Source organism: Erigeron canadensis, chromosome 4 (assembly GCF_010389155.1).
Source record: "Erigeron canadensis isolate Cc75 chromosome 4, C_canadensis_v1, whole genome shotgun sequence".
Lineage (NCBI taxonomy): Eukaryota > Viridiplantae > Streptophyta > Magnoliopsida > Asterales > Asteraceae > Erigeron > Erigeron canadensis.
Genome location: NC_057764.1, coordinates 36,416,355 through 36,436,112, shown reverse-complemented (window position 1 = coordinate 36,436,112; position 19,758 = coordinate 36,416,355). Strand labels below are relative to the sequence as shown.

The window sequence follows — 19,758 nt, the reverse complement described above, 5'->3', positions numbered from 1 at the left end:
GATTTGTGTGAATCTTCGTTTCTATTGAGTATTTCAATTATGACAACTTAAATTACTAGATGTGCGTGGTTGGAAATATAACCCAAACCCAACCAGTTTATTATGAGATTTAGCTTATGACCCAATCTCATGTTGCTTTCGAAGTTTTAAGTGTTGAACCCAAAATTATTAACATGTATAAAAAAATTATAATTCTACTTTTAATATTAAAACGTGCTATCTGGATTTTATGATAAAAGTAATGTTAACTAAACTTATATAGTTATCATTAGCGACAAATAATGCATGATATCATCTCGCATTTTAATGTGTTAAATGCTCTTGACTCTTGAGTAGGGGATTCAAATACAATGTATATGTGTTATATGTAATTCACATACAATTATATGTTTATTAACTTAAAGGAAAATCGTTTTTGTCAATTTTTAAGAAAATAAGATAATAATCAATTTTATAAGATGTTTAGTTAGATGATGAAAACTTATTAGTTACAAAAACTAATTTTGATGTTTATAGTTATAAAAAAAAAGTGATTGTTAATTGTTTGGACAGTAAAAAATTATTATTAATTTTAAGGAAAATTTGTTGTTAGTAGAAGCTTTATAGTTTAATTAATAATAATTGAAAAACAATAGGTTAGCCGATTAAATAGCACGTTGAATAATAATAAATAAATTCATGAATATATGAAAACTTTTTATTAGACAATTAAAGGTCATTTTTTTTAATTAAGATTGACATTTGACGTGAAATAGTGTGCTAAATATAGCTATTACACGTATAATTAGGGATTACAATCCGGAACAGAATGAAGATAATGTATTGGCAAGAATGTTAGAACATAAAGAAGCTATCATATCTCATTTAAATTGGGTCAGCCTCTTTTTGGGTTTTCATACCTTGGGACTTTATATAGGTATAACAAAATATAATGTATGTATACCAACGGATGAAGCCCGAGTGTTACCGTTATCATGTGATTACGTTGACTCATAAATGAAGCATAGAGGTCACAGGTTTAAAACTTGTAAAAAACAAGTGCAAAAACTATATCTTATGATTCATGTGTAAGGATGATGACTGGCCAGATATGAGTTATATTTGGTGTGCGCTTTTGATACCAATATAGTACATGGACCAGATAGTTCCCACCCATTTACTCTTTTTAAAAAATAGGCTGTATGGAGTGAGGCACTCTTGAGCCCGATGCCGCCCTTTTCCGCCTCACTTCCGCCTGGTGTAGTGCTCTGATGGGAGGCAAAGACCAAAAAAAAAGAAGCCTGACTCATTACTTCCGCCCGCGCCCTTGTGGTTTCCAAGAAAAAAAATAGTTGTTCAGTCCGTTTTATATAGATGTATATATATATATAAGTGTGTGTGTGTTTGTTTGTCTGTGTGTATTTGTGTGTGCGTTTTGCCGGACTTTGTTTTTCCGGCCATTATTTGGAGCGGCGACCAGGAAATGAGGAAGAAGATACACCCTGAAGTATATATTAATGATAATTTTTATTTACAGCCTTATACTTTCATCTATACTACCAAAGCAACCTTAAACTAATTAACATTATCTATAAAAATTGTATTAAAAATAAAAATAATAGGAGGTGGTATCCAAAGGGATGTCTCATTCCAAAAAAAAGGATGAGCATCTCTTTGGGGGAGCCACCGTCACATGGCGGAAGTCGCCCCCATATGGGGTGCCCTAAAGCCTCCTCACTCCTCATAGGCTTAATGTTTTTTGTTTTTTTTTTTTGAAAATTGATTTTGCAACAAAATTAATATCGATAATGCAAATGATCAAAATAAAGTAAAGAGAGTAGCATATTCAAAAAATAATGATTATCATAACATCTATAAGAATTTTTCTAATACATTTATCTTAAGTTTAAAAGGAATAGAGTTATCCTAAGCATGAGCAACTTCATGTCACACATTAGGTAGTCCTTAAAAAAAAATGAGAGTACGGCTATCTAGGAGGGTAAGGGGGTTCTTGCTATGTGTCTTATTTCAATCATTGTTTTATTTTTCTTTTAGATACTTTTTGTACTTCAATATTTATATACATTATAAACAATGTGTGATATGACACCTCACTACTCCCAGCCTAACTAATCTCTATATATGTTTCAAACAATGCTTATATTTCAACTTTCAACAAATTAAACTTGCAATCGGACGGCCATCAGATCAATTAACCTTTTCTTTCAACGTGGTACTTTGATTAGATCATTCATTCATAAATCAATAACACCACCAACAATCGTTTGGTTGGTCATTAAAAGTTAATGTTCAAAAAAATAACACCAGCTCAGTTACTGTATTATATTGTAAGTTCGAGTTTGTATAAAATACTCATATAACAAGAAGATTTACCAAAGAAGCTAATTTGCAATAGTAATCGTTTTCAAAATGCCTTATTCCAAATAAAAATATCATTAATTCGTTACGTATAAAGCTTTTTTTGGGTACCCAATACGAACGGTCGAATTTCTGAAAGATAGGGCCCACCTCTCAAAATAATCTCATCAATCCAACGGCATCTATAGAATGTTCTCCAATCAACGGCCATATTTACTGTTTCTTTTGGACCTACTGCCACTCTTATTCCCCCCTAATAAAAAGCGCCATTTCTCTCCATTCCCTTTTTTTCATATCTCTCATCTCACACTTCACTCACTGTAAATTATGGCCACACACATCTTATTTTCCATTTCACTACTACTTCTCATATGTGTACTTGTCTCATTTGCAGGTTCATTTTACTAATCTTCATTCTTTCACTATTCATTGTTTTATTCCATTTCATTTGACATTTTTTCTTTCTTAGTTTACAATACTAATTTGTTTTAATTATTTTTTATTTGGAAACGAAACAGATGGAGGTTCAATTGGGGTAAACTACGGCCGTACAGCAGGCGACTTACCATCAGCATTCAAAGTCGTAAAGCTTCTAAAATCTCAAGGAATCGAAAGAGTCAAAGTCTACGACACCGATCCATCCGTCCTCCGCTCGTTATCCAACACCAACATCAAAGTAACAGTTAACCTCCCAAACGAGCTCTTATTCGCGGCATCTCGAAAACAATCATTCGCTAACGAATGGGTTCGTCGCAATGTAGCCGCATACTATCCACACACATTAATCGAATCCATCGCCATTGGAAATGAAGTTTTCGTTGATCCTAAAAACACGACAGCATTCCTAGTACCCGCTATGAAAAACATTCACCAAGGATTAGTCAAATATAAACTTGATTCTTTTATCAAACTCTCGTCCCCTGTCGCTTTAAGCGCTTTACAAAACTCGTATCCTTCGTCTTCTGGATCTTTTCGACCGGAGTTAATCGAACCGGTTTTTAAACCAATGTTTGAGTTTTTGAAACAAACTAATTCGTATCTGATGGTTAATGCGTATCCGTTTTTCGCATACGAGTCGAATTCGGATGTTATTTCGTTGGATTACTCTTTATTTAGACAAAATCCGGGTGTTGTTGATTCTGGAAACGGTTTACGTTATTTCAGCCTCTTCGATGCTCAGATTGATGCGGTGTTCGCTGCCATGTCGGCTTTGAAATACGACGATATTCCGTTGGTTGTTACGGAGACGGGTTGGCCGTCTAAAGGGGATGATAATGAAATTGGAGCTAGTATTGAAAATGCGGCTGCATACAATGGCAATTTAATTAAACGTATTCTTACGGGCGGAGGGACACCTCTCCGCCCGAAAGCAAACCTCACGGTTTTCTTGTTCGCCTTATTTAACGAGAACAAGAAACCCGGGCCGGTTTCAGAAAGAAACTACGGCTTGTTTTACCCAAATATGCAAAAGGTGTACAACATTCCGTTTACGACGGATGATTTGAAAGATTTCGGAGAAGAGAGTTCTCCGGTGATACGTAGTGGTGATGTGAGGATGTCGACCCCGGTCGGAAACGGGTCGGGTTTGGGTGAAACTTGGTGTGTGGCAAAGGATGTAGGGGAGGATAAATTGCAAATGGGTTTGGATTATGCGTGTGGTGAAGGACGTGCTGATTGCCGTCCGATTCAGCCCGGATCCACGTGTTATGATCCTAATACGTTACGAGCTCATGCTTCTTATGCGTTCAATAGTTACTATCAGAAGATGGGACGCGCTGCTGGCGCGTGTGTTTTTGATGGGGCGGCTTATGTAGTTACTCAGCCACCAAGTATGTATTTTGTTATTTCTTAATTGATTTATTTGCTTAATCATAGTTGCTTAAGATTTAATTTAGACTGAATTAACAATAATAATGTGATTTGTGTTTGTTAATGCAGGATTTGGAAAGTGTGAGTTTCCTACAAGGTACTGAAGAGGGAATTACAGGGCAAGGAAAATGATGGCGAAAGAAACGAAACTTAAGTATATTAATTATTCATTGTAGGTTTTGTTAATTTTGGATTAGTTGTAATGTGGGGTTAGCACTTAAATTTTTAATGTATTGTGTAGGCATGCAGCTATTATTTATATGTGGGTTAATTGTTTTTTGGTGACGTAGTGTCATCTTAAGTTTGATTGAACTTTTGAGCTCGATTAATTTAACCGAGAGCTTGGGTCAACTCGATTTATCAATTAAGATTTACGCAATAATGGACTAGAAACGTAACAGGACTCAAGATCGGTGACATAGTGTCAATCTTGACTAATTGACTTGATTCAGTTTAATATGATAATTATGCATGACACTACACTTTTACATCTTGACTTTTTTCAATTGTATGGTACGATAAGTATGGATAAAAAATTAAAGACATACGTAAATGCTAAAATTGTAAAATGACACAAGGTTGGTAACACTCCGTATTTAAGCATCGAGTACTTTGAAGTCGAACTCGACCTCAATGTGTGTTTGAGTAGCTCAAACTCCACTGAAACTTAGTTAAGCTTTATGCTATATCGAGTCTAATCCATGCAATGTATAAATGATGGATTACATATTTGTTTTTTATCATCTTTATATTATTGATCCTATTCTCTCTTTTTTTTTAACGTTCAATCAACTTTATGGGAAGTGATATCCCACAACATAATTTAACCATCCACAACAATCATTGTTTTACACAGTTGTACACTGTTTAGTAGAATATATACATATGTTGTGGATGGCTAATTTGTGTTGTGGGATATCACTTCCCCAACTTTATTATCATAAAGTAAACTAGCGAGATGCTAGGAGTTTACAATATGGTTACCAAGAAATAAAGGAAACAAAAAGAAATACAATCAGCTTTATAGTGTTATGGGTGAAGAAGATAAAAACTAAAAATTAAAGCTACCCCAGGTTTTCCAATCTACACAGTGCGTTAGTGCTTCGAAGATTTGTTAGTCAGTCAGAGATAGCTTATAGTCTTTATTTCCTTTGCTGCAAACCGGGTTGATGGCCTCTTATTTGAGAAAACACAGTCGTTTCGGCATTTCCAAATCACCTAGCAGTACGCGAGAATTATGAGATTGATGAGACTTCTTTTTTTCCTGTGTGTAGTAGTGGGTGTTTATGTGTCGCGAACAGTGCTCTGAGGTTGCCTGGTTTGATCCTACTAATGTCTCTTTGATCTTTTTACTAACTATATCTCGGAATACATAATTTCAAGTCTAGTCTATCATTTTCCTTAGGATAATAATAAATCAATCTAATTGGTGTGCTTAAAGATATGCTTAATAATAAGATGATGACATGTAGAAAAATCATGGGACAAGATTGGAAAAGAGAATTAGTAGAATACACATTAAATTATTTAGTTTTAGGTTGATTTTTAAATATATGAGTTTGATTAATTAATCATTTTTTATTTCCTTATGACATAAATTGTAGTATAGGATTCCAAAAAGTTGGTCCCATGTATAAGCTTGAAATGGGTTGAGATGATGCAATTGTAAGTTGTGGATTTGGGTATCTCCAAAAGTGTTTTGGCCGAGAAGCAAAGGTATAATCATAAAGGGCTGCCTTTGCGTTGTCCCCATAAACTTTGGCTAAATTAAAGTGATGAAAATTAAAAAAGCACCATATTTGTATCCAATTAAAGCCAAAAGGCAAAGCGATATTCTTCAAGACAAAATAAAATTTATGGCATTGTTTGGTAACAAAAATGAAACGTTTTATAAGAAACAAGATTTAATCCAGATGTAAGGTATAAAATACATATATCGTTACATAGTTTTTGATTTGGGGAAGATAAGTTAAAAAAAGAAAAAAGAAAACATCTCCATGTTGCTGCTCTGCAAATCCACCACATAATTCAACGCCATTTCTGACAATTGTTTGTCGCGCCAATGTGGAATGTTGAACTTTATTCCTAACCATAACGACATACTCATACAAAGTCAATTTTCATAAATGTTTCACATTGATATCTCCTAAAGTTATACTATACAACTCTACTAATAAAATTAAAAATTTCGATCATTTGGTTGAATTTAATGGTTAAAATAAAAAATTATCTTTGAATCATATTCCTTAGATTTTTTATTGTCTACTGTCAATTACATAATTACATGATATGTCATGTAAGAAACTATATTGAGGCCTAACTTTTACATATTTTTTAATGCTTAACATTGTTTTTATTTGATGATAACTTTATTTATATAATAACTTATAAGTAAGTATGTCATTAACAAGAATTTTAAAGGTAAATGGCGTTAGTAAGATCATGTGCAGTTATACATACTACACATTAATCTAATGCCAGAGGACATGGAGCATATAAGCAAAATTTATTCATCTAAAGTTCTGATTGAGGAATCGATCAGACCAATATTGGATTATTTTTTCATTTGCTAGATTTGCAATTCCTTTGCATTAATAAGCAAGAGATCCGTATAACATCCAATGAATACCAACTATTTTGACAGATACGCCACTAGGCACTAGCCCCCGATTACTTTTCATTTGAAAAATATGCATGTGACAGCATACTATGATCACACCAAAAAGAACATGAGATGGATGTATATTAATTTTATTTACTTAAGATTCTCGTTTGCCTATACAGTACATCCCACATGCTCCACTTTGCCCTTTCATTTCACTCACTTACTTTGATCATATGGCTCTCATTAACAAAATCTTATTAATTTTGATTGTATATATATATATATATGTCATGTAGTATGTATGTACGTTGTTAACGAAATATTGTGCTTCTAGTAGCCAAACATTTTTGAATATACTGCATGAATTAACCATTTGTTTCCAAGATATAAGTGGTTCGGGTGAATTGGGCGAAAATGCTAGTAGATAACCCTTATAACAGATCAGCTAGCCCCTATTAAGGATGGGCATTCAAGTCTCACCTTTTACTCACTTGATTGTCAAAAGTCAAAACCTACTCCAAACAGGCAAGAGCCCATACTCAAGGAAGCTCTAGTGATATATAGCGCTGATGTCTATGTGATTTCAGGTTCATCGTGTACAGGTTACTGTCCATAAACACGCAAATGATGAACGTATCTCATACAGGAGGAGCTAAACGATAATAGATGCCTTAACCCGACTTAATTATGCTAGATATCTTTAAACCAAACGTCATGGACTTGACTTAAAACTTAAAAAGCCTTCTGATCATCAACCTACATATAAGACAGGTTAACTCGCCAGTATTTTCAATAGCGAACACAACTACTTGTATATCTTTGCTATCAAAGAGACATTAGTTCACAACATATACCAGATATATAGACATTTAGATGATGCCTTAATTTAGCATAGAATCCAATAAGCAATCCCAAATTTTCTCAATGGTGATGAGATAATCAAGGAATAACCAATAAACTCAATGACATTTATGCAGACACCCACCCTCTTTCGCATCTTCATTTCCCCTCTCCAAATCTCCTGCAAAACCTTCATTGCTGCCCAAATCATTAACGAATTGAATACTGAAAATTCTGCAGACTTTATCAAAAGGGTAGCAAGCAAAGTCGTAAATCTTTCAAGAAAGGAAAACGACTTTGCAGAAAACACAGGAGATTAAAAGAGGGTAAATTATCATAAAACAACAATGCCAAACAGATTACAACAAGCCATAGGAGCAATCAAGGATCAAACAAGCATAAGTCTAGCCATAGTCAATAGCTCATCTAATATCCAAATTGCAGTCCTCAAAGCCACCTTACACGACGAATTACCCATCGATGAACGTTATGTATATGAAATTCTTGACCTGATATCGTCTGACAAAAACTATGCATCTTCGTGTGCACGAGCCATATGCAAAAGAATCACTCGTACCCATAATTGGATTGTTGCTCTAAAATCATTAATGCTTGTGTTACGTATATTTCAAGATGGTGATCCTTATTTTCCTAGAGAAATTCTTCATGCATCAAAAAGTGGTGGTAGGCGGCTAAATCTTTTAGATTTTAACAATTATTCAAAAGCAAACCCATGGGACTATACCGGGTTCATTCGGACGTTTGGTTTGTATTTAGAAGAACGTCTGGAATGTTTTCTGACCGGGAAACTTCAAAGAAGATATACACACAACAATAAAGATGGATGTAATCACTTTAGAAAGAAAAGTAACGATATGAAACCTGCAATGTTGCTTGATAAAATTGCTTACTGGCAACGATTGCGACAACGAGCAATCGCTACAAGACCAACTGGTATTGCGAAAGATAACCAGTTGGTCAAGATATCATGTTATGCGGTTGTTAAAGAGAGTTTCAATTTGTATAGAGATATTTCGGATGGGTTGGCTCTTTTGCTTGATAATGTCTTGCCCTTGCCATACCAATCACGTGTTAGGATACTCGAAATCTGTGTAGATGCCAAAAAGCAGTTTGAAGAGCTTCACGAGTTTTATACCGAGTCTATATCGCTTGGTGTTGGGGAAAGTTTGGAGTATCCGACTGTCCAGCTATTGTCGAAGGAGCTGATTGAGACGCTACAGGAACTTTTGAAGGATCAAACAACTTCCCAAACACAGGATAAAGCATTGGTTCTCCAAGGGGTTAATTTGTTCTCAAGCCATCAAAGTTATGGAGAAGAATCCGTTTTCTCGGGGTTTAGCTCGTCTACAGAGAGGACTTCTGATAAAACTTCTGAATCTGGTTCAGAATATGAGTCATCTGAGAAAATATTGATCGCTACAGAGGAGGCAAAAAGCCCTTCAATCTCGATTGGCTTAAAGGCATGTTCGGACCGTTCTGATATGAACTGTTCAACTGGTTCCTCGCATGTGACAAACCCTGCGGACAACCTTGTTTCTTTCGATGAATGGCCAGCTAAAGATGAGAACAAAGAAAACCAAGAAAACGAAAAGAACCAAGATTTATTGCAATCAGTTTTGGCGACCGATTTGTCTGAGTCATCTTCATCAAATTCCCAATCGCAGCCAGCCTCGAGCAACAACTGGGAGTTCGTTCCAGCCAAGAGTGAGACACCTTCATCAAATACTCTAACCCATAGTTTTTGTGATTTAGAGAATCCTCAAGCACAAAATGGTTTTAAGAACTTCTCCAAGCGTAGAGAAACTGGTTCAAATTATGGTTGGGAGCTTGCGATGGCACAGACACCCACCAACCAACAATCACCTAATCAAACAACTATTTTGATGAACACCTTCGAGACGTCTAGCGACTACAAATTGCATAGACACCCACAACCTCAACTTACACCTATTAACCATGATAACCCATTTCTATATGATCTATATGACATTCCAGTCAATAATTCATGCATTATATCATACTGGTCACAAAATCAGGCAATTGATACAAACAATCCATTCAGAAAAGTACAGAACGATCCTTTTACACCAGGGGCTTCTATAGAGGACTGCCCAGCACAAGTAACAATAAGCAGAGATGAGTATTACAGGTTGATTAATCAACAATACTTGCTACAGCAGCAGCTATTGCCTATTGGTGCTAAACAAGATGATTGCTAGACATGCCACGATTACTTGATTTACTCTTTTGGTTTATAAATTAATCTTTTTGCATCTTCATGCTATCATATATCTAACTTTGCAATAAGAAAGCAAGCATGCAATATGAGAAATAAAACAAACCAGCATCACATAAATGCTATAGCAAGTCAAAATACTAAATAACAAAGACATCCTGAATGATGTTTCATTCTCTTGGCTTAAAAAGTAAAGTATCCGGCTCTCAAAGATCAAAGGACAAGTAAACAATCTAGTAATCCTAAAGTTCAAAACACGAGACCTTGTTTCCCACATCATTCTAATTCATCCTCCTGATTAGCTCGTTGATGAAATCTTCACGGTTTCCAGCATCTCCACCTTCAACATAATGGTTCCTCTTCTTTTTCAAACCACCCAAAGGTGCTTTCAGCTTGAATGGCCAGAGAAAGTTGTTTGCTTCTTTAAAGTGAGGACCAGCAGTCAAGATCTCGTGAATAAGATCTTCAACACAAATGATTCCAAACTTTCCAAGACCCTGTTACAAAGTAATTCCATAATGATTTCTTTTCAGGATTACAAAAGTATGTAACACAAATTACAAAAACAACACAAACCTGTTCAACAATTGAGTTGTCGGTTAATGGGATTCTTTGCTTGTTAAGTTTTCCGTACCCTCTCTTGTAAATCAACTCTTTCACACTCTTCAAGTTGGGGTACCTGAAAGCATAAATAAGCTTAGAAATATTTTAAAAGATGGCATAAAGCCTCAAAAACCATTAACTAGTAAAGCGCATACCCATAGGTAACATATGGCTCAACCCTGTGTAGCATGTTCAATGTGGCTTTATTGACTTTCAAGAACACACCATTGAAAATCTGTTCAGCAAAATAGGAGTTAAAGCACACATGTATTATAAAAAAGGGTGAATAAAATAAAGAAATCAGACAGCTAATGAGAGTGCAGCAGCTTTAACTATAATACGTGAGAAGCTTTGACATTAAGGATGATTGTAGTGACAGGATCTTGTTTAAAAGATATTACTTAATAGCTAACTGGACATATACTAGTTTCAGTAAGCAACAAAACTCTAATCCATTATTATAATTAGGTAATAATCAAATATGGGTTTACTTAACTCCCAAATCATTCCACAATAGATCTTAAGTCTTAAATTCTATATAAGATTATCAGACAACACACATGATGATTCCACATAGTGTGTTCACCTGGTCACTTTTATAAATAACTGACTCCATTCTGGTGCCAGCAAATTCCTATGAGGCCCAGCATAGGAATTTCTAAATTAAATCTGCCTTTTAACCAATGTGTCCAAAGCACACACATTGGAAGTCCAAAAAATCAAAGTGCTTGTTATCAGCACACTAATCCGTGACTGCAATTTTAATATAATGCTATAACATATGTCAAACAATCCAAGTTTTAATTATATACATGCCCCTTCACAGACAAGAAAAAGTTTCTTTCAACTGTTTTAATAAAATTCAAACTTAACACTTTAAAGGAAGAATGCAGCTTACTTCAAACATTTTATAAAACCAAATTAAACAACAAAGACATATAAATATGTGTACAGCAAATCACCTGTCTGAGACGCAAAAGCTGCAAGATCTTCTTAGACTTTGGATCCATGGCATTAATACTAGAAAAGTAAAAAGTTAATAAACGGTAAAAGAACTAATTAAACCACTTCTATAGCAGGGAAACATTAACATTCCACTTAAATGTAAAGGAACTTAACATCTATCAAACAAACATACCCGCGAATACGGATGATAAACAACATCTTGGCTTCTGGGTTCACATAAAACCCACCTTTCAACCTAGCTTCACGCTTAAGCTGAATCAACTCTTTCTCCTGCAATAAAACGAACACAAATTAAAGTCAAATAACTTAGCACACATACATCAAATCAAACTTGGAAACAATACAAAAATAACACAATAAGCAACAAGAATACATCTATATACCTGGGCTTCATACTCCTTGCTGTACTGCTTAGCCCTGTTAAAGATCAACTTCCTGTTAGCAGCATTCTTTTTCTTTAACTCTTCGGACTCTTGCTTTTTGGCAATTGCCCATTCCTCGGTTCTCTTTTGCTTCTTCAAAACTGACTCTGGAACAACTACTCCTCCCTTTTCAGCCATTTCTTCTAACTACATCCAAATGTTGAATCCATTACTCAAAGTACAATTATGTATATTCCTCATTAACCATACATAACATAAAAATTTTATTGTCCACCTTACTAATTAAGTTTGAAAGATTACTTTGGGATATAGAGAGTACTTATATACATGTATAATCATTACAAATAAACTATACATATACACATAAATATAACCTTAAGCAAACAAACTTACACACGTATTACATATACATTATTCAATATACAAATTACATGTATTATTTATTACTCATGAAATATACCTACATATATATATACACAAATACCAATATACATACATACAGAGATGCAAAAATGTGTAAAGCATGTAACTTTAGCTAAAATCCAGAATAATTTCGCAAACTTCATTTTCTGATAAACTAAATAAAAAAAAATAATGTACCTATTATTACAGATCAGAGGTAACTAAGAGCAGAAACAGGTACAAAAATGATCATCAAGTATGCATCAAGAACAGATTATATTATGCAAGAGATATATATATATACACATTAGGAGTATACGCATAGTTAATGATAGCTTCTTACATGTTTGAGAGCGGCAACGGAGACGAAAGGATGTGTCTTCTGTCTATAGAGGATGAAGGCGTAAGATGATGAATTAGGGTTTTGTAGGGGGGGCGTGTGATTTAATCTGTGTGGGTTAGAATTTTGGGCTTAGGTTTCAACGTAACGCTTACTTATGGATGGGCTTTCATTTCAAGTATTCTAAGAATATATGGGCTTTGAGTAATTGGTCCAACACAAAGAGAATGGGGACTTCGGGAGATTTCCTCATTTCCATCTTAAAATAATAAAATGGAAATTTTATTGGGAAGAAAAAAAGCTACTAAATGAGTTTTTCAAACTACAGTTATAGTTTATGAAATTTTATTTTATTTTCAAGAAAAATATTCTTATAAAATTCATATTTTAAAACATTTTCTAGTTTTCATTAAGTTCGTTCAGAAAAAACTTCAAAACAATATTCGATGCAAGAATCCAATATTCGTGCACTTGTATGCAAGTCGATCACATGTAATCATAACAATATTTGTGCACATGTGATCAAAAATCCAAATCTCTACATAATTGTATAACGGATGATAATCCATGCCTCCACACAATTATAAACTTCAAAATTACACATAAGTTATTCAAAAAACAATTTTCATGTAAAGAATAATCATCAGTTGGGTTTGATTTGAAAAGTTCTCAAAGGTTTTCGGAAAAAAAAAAATTCTCAAAATAACTTTTCACTATATATATATATATTGAACATTCAATGACAAACGGAATGAAAGTCCTTCCAAATTCCAAGGGATGAAGATTTCATCAAGTTAAAGAATGTTTTCATTTCAACGGAATAAAATTCTTTTATCTTTAAACAAACACACTAAAAGTAATAAAATCTAATTCTAATTTTATCCGATTATATCAAATTTTATGAACCAAATGGGACATCGTAATACTTGTGGACAAACTATATATAGTGCACGCGTATTTGTGGGTTTGGTTATGGTGTGTGAAGGTGTGATCCAATGGGCTTTTATATCAATCTTTGTTATATGTATCTACATTTTCTTGTAAATGTTGAACATAACTACATAAGCGGATTATCTTTCATTATCCAACGTAAATGTGTGTTTATATCAAAATACAACTCCTGATACAAAGGCCACAACGCCGCCAACATCATACTACTGCCCAACACCCTAACCACCGTTATACAAACCTATCCTTCCCACTAACATCCGCTGCTACCAACCAAAACCATGAACACTGACCAAAACCTCTCAACACGGATATACACGATAGAATTGAATAGAGGTTTATATGTGGATATGTCATGATCGTATGTTTATGGCTTTAAGCCAATGTTTTAACTTCTTTTGTATCATAATAATAGGATACGTCTCGTAATACACTATAAATTAACCTGATTTATGTAATGAACATGTTGGAATTTTAATAAGCTAGCTAGGGGAGTAATATCCTCTCTATTCACAATCTATGATCGTATAAAAATATGTAATGTGATATATGACTAAAGGCAAAACTTGAGATAATCAGAATATTATTAAGTTGTTGAGATAATCAGGAGATTAATGGATAACAAATTGTACATGAGATCATGGAGTTTACATTCGATTATCCTAAAAGGTATCTTCAAAAATCACTCTCCAATTTAATATATCACTCCAAATCCTTAGCCAATGTGGGTGTATTTTTGGCAAAAAATTCTACATATAATGTCTCAAGTGTCAAAGCAAGCAAAGCCCACATCAAGAAGCTTCCACTCGCCCATCGTAAGACGTCAGTTTGCTATGTTCTTTTTAACACCACCCTCATCCATTTAGGCATTGTTTATGGTAGTTAGTTATTTGCTATGTTTTCTGTCATTTTATGTACCTTTTACGAGCAACCTTAAATTGCTAGAACTGGCATTATTATAATGTTATATCATCATAATTATAACTGATAGCTTATGTACGTGAACATCAAATATTGTCACATAACCAAAAAAAAAAAAATGGTGTAAACGTACGATATTTTCATATTCAAGTTACGCGGAGAAGATGACTCTTTTTGAATCAAATATATATACGGTTTAACTGGAGTATCCATGATCATTTCCAAGCTAGCTTTACTTACCTTAACCACTTAAAAAAGTTGTATCTAGCTATCAGAATATAAGCCCGAAATCTGTAAAAAGATCCCAGAAAATATTAACATGACCTTAGATAATGATTTTGTGACTTTTAGACAAACGGACTCATAAACTTTGGTTAGTTAAATAAGAATTTAACACCAACACAAACTCCTTGATAAAGTAGCAAAACTACATAAGAAGGCATTGCAGTTAAAAACATTACTCTTGATAAAGTGAAGTATTATTAATAACTCAAACTAGCAAGAAGCTAGCATAAAGATAGGTACATAAATAAACAAGAGAATAAACGTAAAAACAATCAAGAAATACATGGCTTACTACACCAACTATCCCAATCTAACTCCACTTTTTTAGCTCTATTCAGAATCCATAAAAACGCCATGAATCTAATTTCTTCAAAGATCATATGAGCTGTAGAAAATACCATATTATGCACCGCATCATTCCTCGATTTCCAGAGGCTCCAAATAGCAATAAGAATAATGATTTGACTTTAATAGCTTTTTATTTTTTATTTTTATCTTTTTTAAAATCATATGCCAATAACATATGGAGTACATGCCAAAAATATGGAGTACATGCCAAAAATATGGAGTAATGTTTTAGGTCCAACGATGCTTTCAGAAACATCAATCGTGTTCCCGAAGCAGTTATTTGATGAATGCGACTCGAAGACACTAATCTATATCTTGTCTATTCACATGTAATTTAGTAACATGTACATGTCCAACCTTTAACCTTATAGGTCATAGTCTCATTGACATATATATGGAGCTATCTAGGGGAGGCCCGGAGGTGGGGCAAGCAAGACCTCCGACTGGGGCACAAATATGTTAAAATTATATATGGATATTATATATGTAAAACTATAATGTATTATATAGATATAAATATATTTGATTCTAATAACAATTTAATGCCTAACTTGTAAATAGTATTGTAGGCACTAAATATATCTATATATATGTACATACAAAGTTATGTCCAATACAGAGTATCTTTTTTTACAGTTAGCTAATAAAGCTTAATTAGGTTATCAAAATCAGCATATTCAAGGAAACCCGTGTGTTAACACGGGTCTTAAACCTAATTAATAATTAAACATCTAAATGTATTTCTAAAACCATCTTGGTTATCTGTTTTTCTAATACTATATCATTTTGTTATTGTTATAACGTCTCAATATATAAAAAAAAAAATTGCTTACATAGTTAATATTTTAAGAATTGGGGCACTTTTTTCTTGGTTCGGATTGGGGCCGCCACTGGAGCTGTCATATCACATATAGATATAGTATGTAATGTCTTTTCGAAAATATTATGATTTATATAAAAATATATATAGGCTATACTAAATGATTATGATCACACGAAAGATCATTTTGTTTTGAAGCATCAGCATGTTCATTTATGTTTATTAGATCGGCTTAATTGTTTAGCCTGTACTAATCTACATAGATATTTGATTTTTTTTTCACATTAAATTTCCTTTAAGATGAAACTACTCCACTCAGATCCAAAACCTACATATTTTCCTAATTATTAGTCATAATTTGCTTTCGGTTTGTTGGTATTAATTTCTAACTATTAGTCATATATAGATTCAAAATACAAATGATTTTCGAAGTTTTATTGGAACTTATCAATATATAGGATTGAAATAATTTCAAATGATTAGCCTTTGAAGTTGTGTAGAGTTGAGATTTTGTGAGATTATCTTGTTACAAACATTTTTTATGGTTGAAAATAACTAACCCAAAGCATGTTAACTTGAAAAGATTCATACCCGAAATTATCACATTCTATCAACGAGGGCAACTACAAGTCCTCCCCAAACGGGTTACGCCTTATAATAAATAACACAGGTGATATCAGGAAAAAATTTCAGATGAGACAAAATTAAAAAATCCGTGAAATATAAATATAAAAAGGGTCAAAATGTTAAAAATCTATAAGAATTTTTTTTAAATCAATGAAAATTTTGAAAATACATGACAAAATCTAAATTTTGAGGGAGCATTTGCCCCCCATGTGGTACCGTCCCTGATAAAGAAGATATACTCATTGTATTTGTAGGCGCTTAATTATAAAAAAAAACTAATGATTAAGAGACTTAATAAAATCACCTAAAAAAACATAACTCATAGATGAATAAAATTAAAGACCATATAGTAACAAAATTATTATATGAAAATTCTCCAAGTGGTGTTACTTTGACCTTCAAATAGTCCAAATGTTTGTATTTATGTAGTTGAACACTTGAACAAGCCATATATATTGAAATGTCAAGAAAGCCAAAGCAATTTTAAAAGCGAATACGTTTAAATAAAACAGTTTACTTTGTAAGAAGTTCCTCTTTTTAAGGGTTTTGAGTTTTGACTTCCTTCAATTCTTTTTTCTTTATCTTTTTTCATACGAATAAAGAAAAGGCATTTCTTTATCTCTACTAAAATCAACTTTCTATCAATTGTCACGAAATAAAGTGTGCTTTCTCACTTTCTAGTCACTATACGTTTTTCGGTTCATGACTTCATAGTGAAGTTCACATGGACATGGTTTATACAATCACGACAGGTTTTAAATCGGGTTATGAACTCAACACCGAATTTAATTAAAGCCCAAATGGCGAGATTATGTGCATTTGAAAAAGGTGATGCTTACATTCGATTTTTATATATAGGATAAATCGACATGTCTTTAAAGAACATAGGATACAAACAAAACACTTTTGAGCTCAATAATTGTTGTATAAGGTGGAGAATCTTATTCCTTCAGCTCTACCACTCTACCTATCACTTGATATACATATACTTTTGTTCCTTTCTTAATACTAGCATTGTACCCGCACAATGCGGCAGCGATTTGTTCGTAACGACGATTGGTGGTGGTGACGGCGGTCGTGGTGGTGACGAACTATTGTTGGTGGTGGGTGTAAGTAATTGATTTAATGTAATTGATCTAAAGGTATAGTGGAGATATTTTCAAAGAGATTGATGATGTAAACTAATTAATCAAGGATAAAGTGGTAATTTTGCATCTAACACTTTTATGAGAGAGAAAATGATAATTATTATAAAATAGTATAGATTAATGAAATTTAGATAGGATTGTTAATTTGTTATAATATTGTTAAATGTGATTCCAGCGTTATTACGTTATAGCAAACTAACGCATCCTCCATTATGGAACTTTGGGTATTTTTTAAAGAAAGATGTTGATAAAATTATAAGTTTTAATTATGGACCTAAAATGAGTTTAAACATAATGTAGAAAGCAGAGGTAAATATCAGTAAAATATAGATACAAATCTCCCACGTTAATCTAAAAACTAAATCATATCCGTACTTTGATAAATTATAGATTTAGATTTATATATTTATAACTCTTATAAAACAATAGTTAACCAAGCATTTTAAAGCCCTCTTGCAATCTAAAACTAATTTGAAAAATTGTCACATAAGATTTTATCCTATGTGTCAACTCCATATTTTTCTTTAAATAAACTATATATTTAGAAAACAAATGAACCTATATATGTTAAAATAAATAAATATATATTGTAAGAATCTAAGATCTTCTCATTAGATAAAATGATAACTTCTCTTTAGTTTAAAAAATCACGTCTATACCTAATGATATTTCATTATCTTTTTTATTCAACATTTATATGAAGTTCCTTTTGGTTTTTTTTATTGTGATTATATAAAAGTTTGTTCAGGCCGTTAGTTAGTTGGAACTCTCATTGCATTAATCATTAGTGGCAATATTTAAAGTTTATAAGTTTTTTTTATCACCACTAAATTATATTCATCTTATATGAGTTAAGAGCTTTGTATAATATCATAATTTTTTGAAAGAGTTATGTTAATTCTTTCGTTCATATCACCATGGAAATCATGTACAATCTTTGGTTTAATTCTTTTATCTTTTTTTGAATTTTATGATAATGGTTAATATAATTTTTTTTTTCTTTTGTTTTTTAACAATACAATTTTTCATTGTGATGATGAGAAAAATATTATGATGGTAGACGAAGAGTTAGTTCAATGAATACGTTATTGCTAATTTAATTAAGTGAAACTAAATAGATTGTTCGTCCGTATGTTTTTTTTACGATCATTATTGATCTATTCCATTAACTCATTTGTTCACATATTAAGTGTTTCATTAAATGTTTTTTTAAGCAAGTTTAACTCAAATCTCACTTTATTGAGCACCTTTTTAAAGCAACCGCACATCGTGCGGGTAAAAAAATCCTAGTATAAATATAAATATCTATCAATAAACTAAAACAGGAGTAAGACATCTTTTGATCGACACGTGGAGTATTTCTTAAGCGACACGTGTCAGTTTAAATATTTATTTATATATTTTTTTAGATTTTAGATTTCATATACAACTAAAACTTTTAATTATTTAATTGATATATATATATATATATATATATATAGATTCATTACTCCACGTGTCTTACTCCATATATATATATATATAGATTTTAGATTCCATATACAACTAAAACTTTTAATTATTTAATTGATATATATATATATATATATATATAGATTCCTAATATATTTATGACTCTTATATTAAAAATTATATTTATTCATTATTACCATAAATATAGATTTCCATCACCAATCTTATTTTTTGACAATAAATTTAATAATTTAATATATTTATTATTATTAAACTAAAACATGATTGAGATAATCTTGAAATGACACATGGCGTAATCTTTGATGATACGTGTCCTTTTAATTAATTTATTTATATTAAGTTAGTTTTTTTAATAGTATATAGATTCAATTTTCTTATTAGACTTAAATTAAACTCTAACTCTTGACATATAGATACAAAACACATTATAACCATATTTGATTGATCGTTTTTCTCATTAATAAAATTGTCTCTTTTTCTTTCTTAATTTTTCATCTCCTATCAATTATATTACTTATAATAAGTTATTAGCATAAATACTTCAAAAATTGAAGTTTATGATCTG

At 32.4% G+C, this 19,758-nt stretch overlaps 3 protein-coding genes across 3 annotated transcripts; 2 read left to right on the top strand and 1 right to left on the bottom strand.

The window, feature by feature from the left end:
* The first annotated feature begins 2,658 nt into the window (after positions 1–2,658).
* LOC122595926 (glucan endo-1,3-beta-glucosidase 12) lies at positions 2,659–4,539 on the top strand. Its single transcript, XM_043768405.1, has 3 exons — positions 2,659–2,752; positions 2,877–4,187; positions 4,297–4,539. Exons 1-3 carry the CDS (start codon positions 2,686–2,688, stop codon positions 4,329–4,331), a joined length of 1,413 nt encoding a protein of 470 aa, XP_043624340.1. The 5' UTR covers positions 2,659–2,685; the 3' UTR covers positions 4,332–4,539.
* Positions 4,540–8,011: 3,472 nt separating this feature from the next.
* On the top strand, positions 8,012–9,912 carry LOC122597507 (clathrin coat assembly protein AP180). Its single transcript, XM_043770096.1, has one exon. The coding sequence runs from the start codon at positions 8,020–8,022 to the stop codon at positions 9,910–9,912; it is 1,893 nt and encodes a 630-aa protein (XP_043626031.1). The 5' UTR covers positions 8,012–8,019.
* Positions 9,913–10,025: 113 nt separating this feature from the next.
* On the bottom strand, positions 10,026–12,728 carry LOC122596659 (60S ribosomal protein L7-2). Its single transcript, XM_043769277.1, has 7 exons — positions 12,627–12,728; positions 11,882–12,067; positions 11,671–11,768; positions 11,495–11,552; positions 10,688–10,767; positions 10,506–10,608; positions 10,026–10,426 (listed from the first exon to the last, which is right to left on the bottom strand). Exons 2-7 carry the CDS (start codon positions 12,056–12,058, stop codon positions 10,211–10,213), a joined length of 732 nt encoding a protein of 243 aa, XP_043625212.1. The 5' UTR covers positions 12,059–12,067; positions 12,627–12,728; the 3' UTR covers positions 10,026–10,210.
* Between the last annotated feature and the right edge of the window lie 7,030 nt (positions 12,729–19,758).

Coding starts and splice junctions, on each gene's coding strand:
- LOC122595926 (XM_043768405.1), top strand. CDS start 2,686: ATGGCCACACACATCTTATTTTCCATTTCACTACTACTTCTCATATGT. Junction 2,753..2,876: donor TGTACTTGTCTCATTTGCAG/GTTCATTTTACT, acceptor GAAACGAAACAG/ATGGAGGTTCAATTGGGGTA. Junction 4,188..4,296: donor TGTAGTTACTCAGCCACCAA/GTATGTATTTTG, acceptor TTGTTAATGCAG/GATTTGGAAAGTGTGAGTTT.
- LOC122597507 (XM_043770096.1), top strand. CDS start 8,020: ATGCCAAACAGATTACAACAAGCCATAGGAGCAATCAAGGATCAAACA.
- LOC122596659 (XM_043769277.1), bottom strand. CDS start 12,058: ATGGCTGAAAAGGGAGGAGTAGTTGTTCCAGAGTCAGTTTTGAAGAAG. Junction 11,769..11,881: donor GCAAGGAGTATGAAGCCCAG/GTATATAGATGT, acceptor GTTTTATTGCAG/GAGAAAGAGTTGATTCAGCT. Junction 10,609..10,687: donor GAGCCATATGTTACCTATGG/GTATGCGCTTTA, acceptor TTATGCTTTCAG/GTACCCCAACTTGAAGAGTG.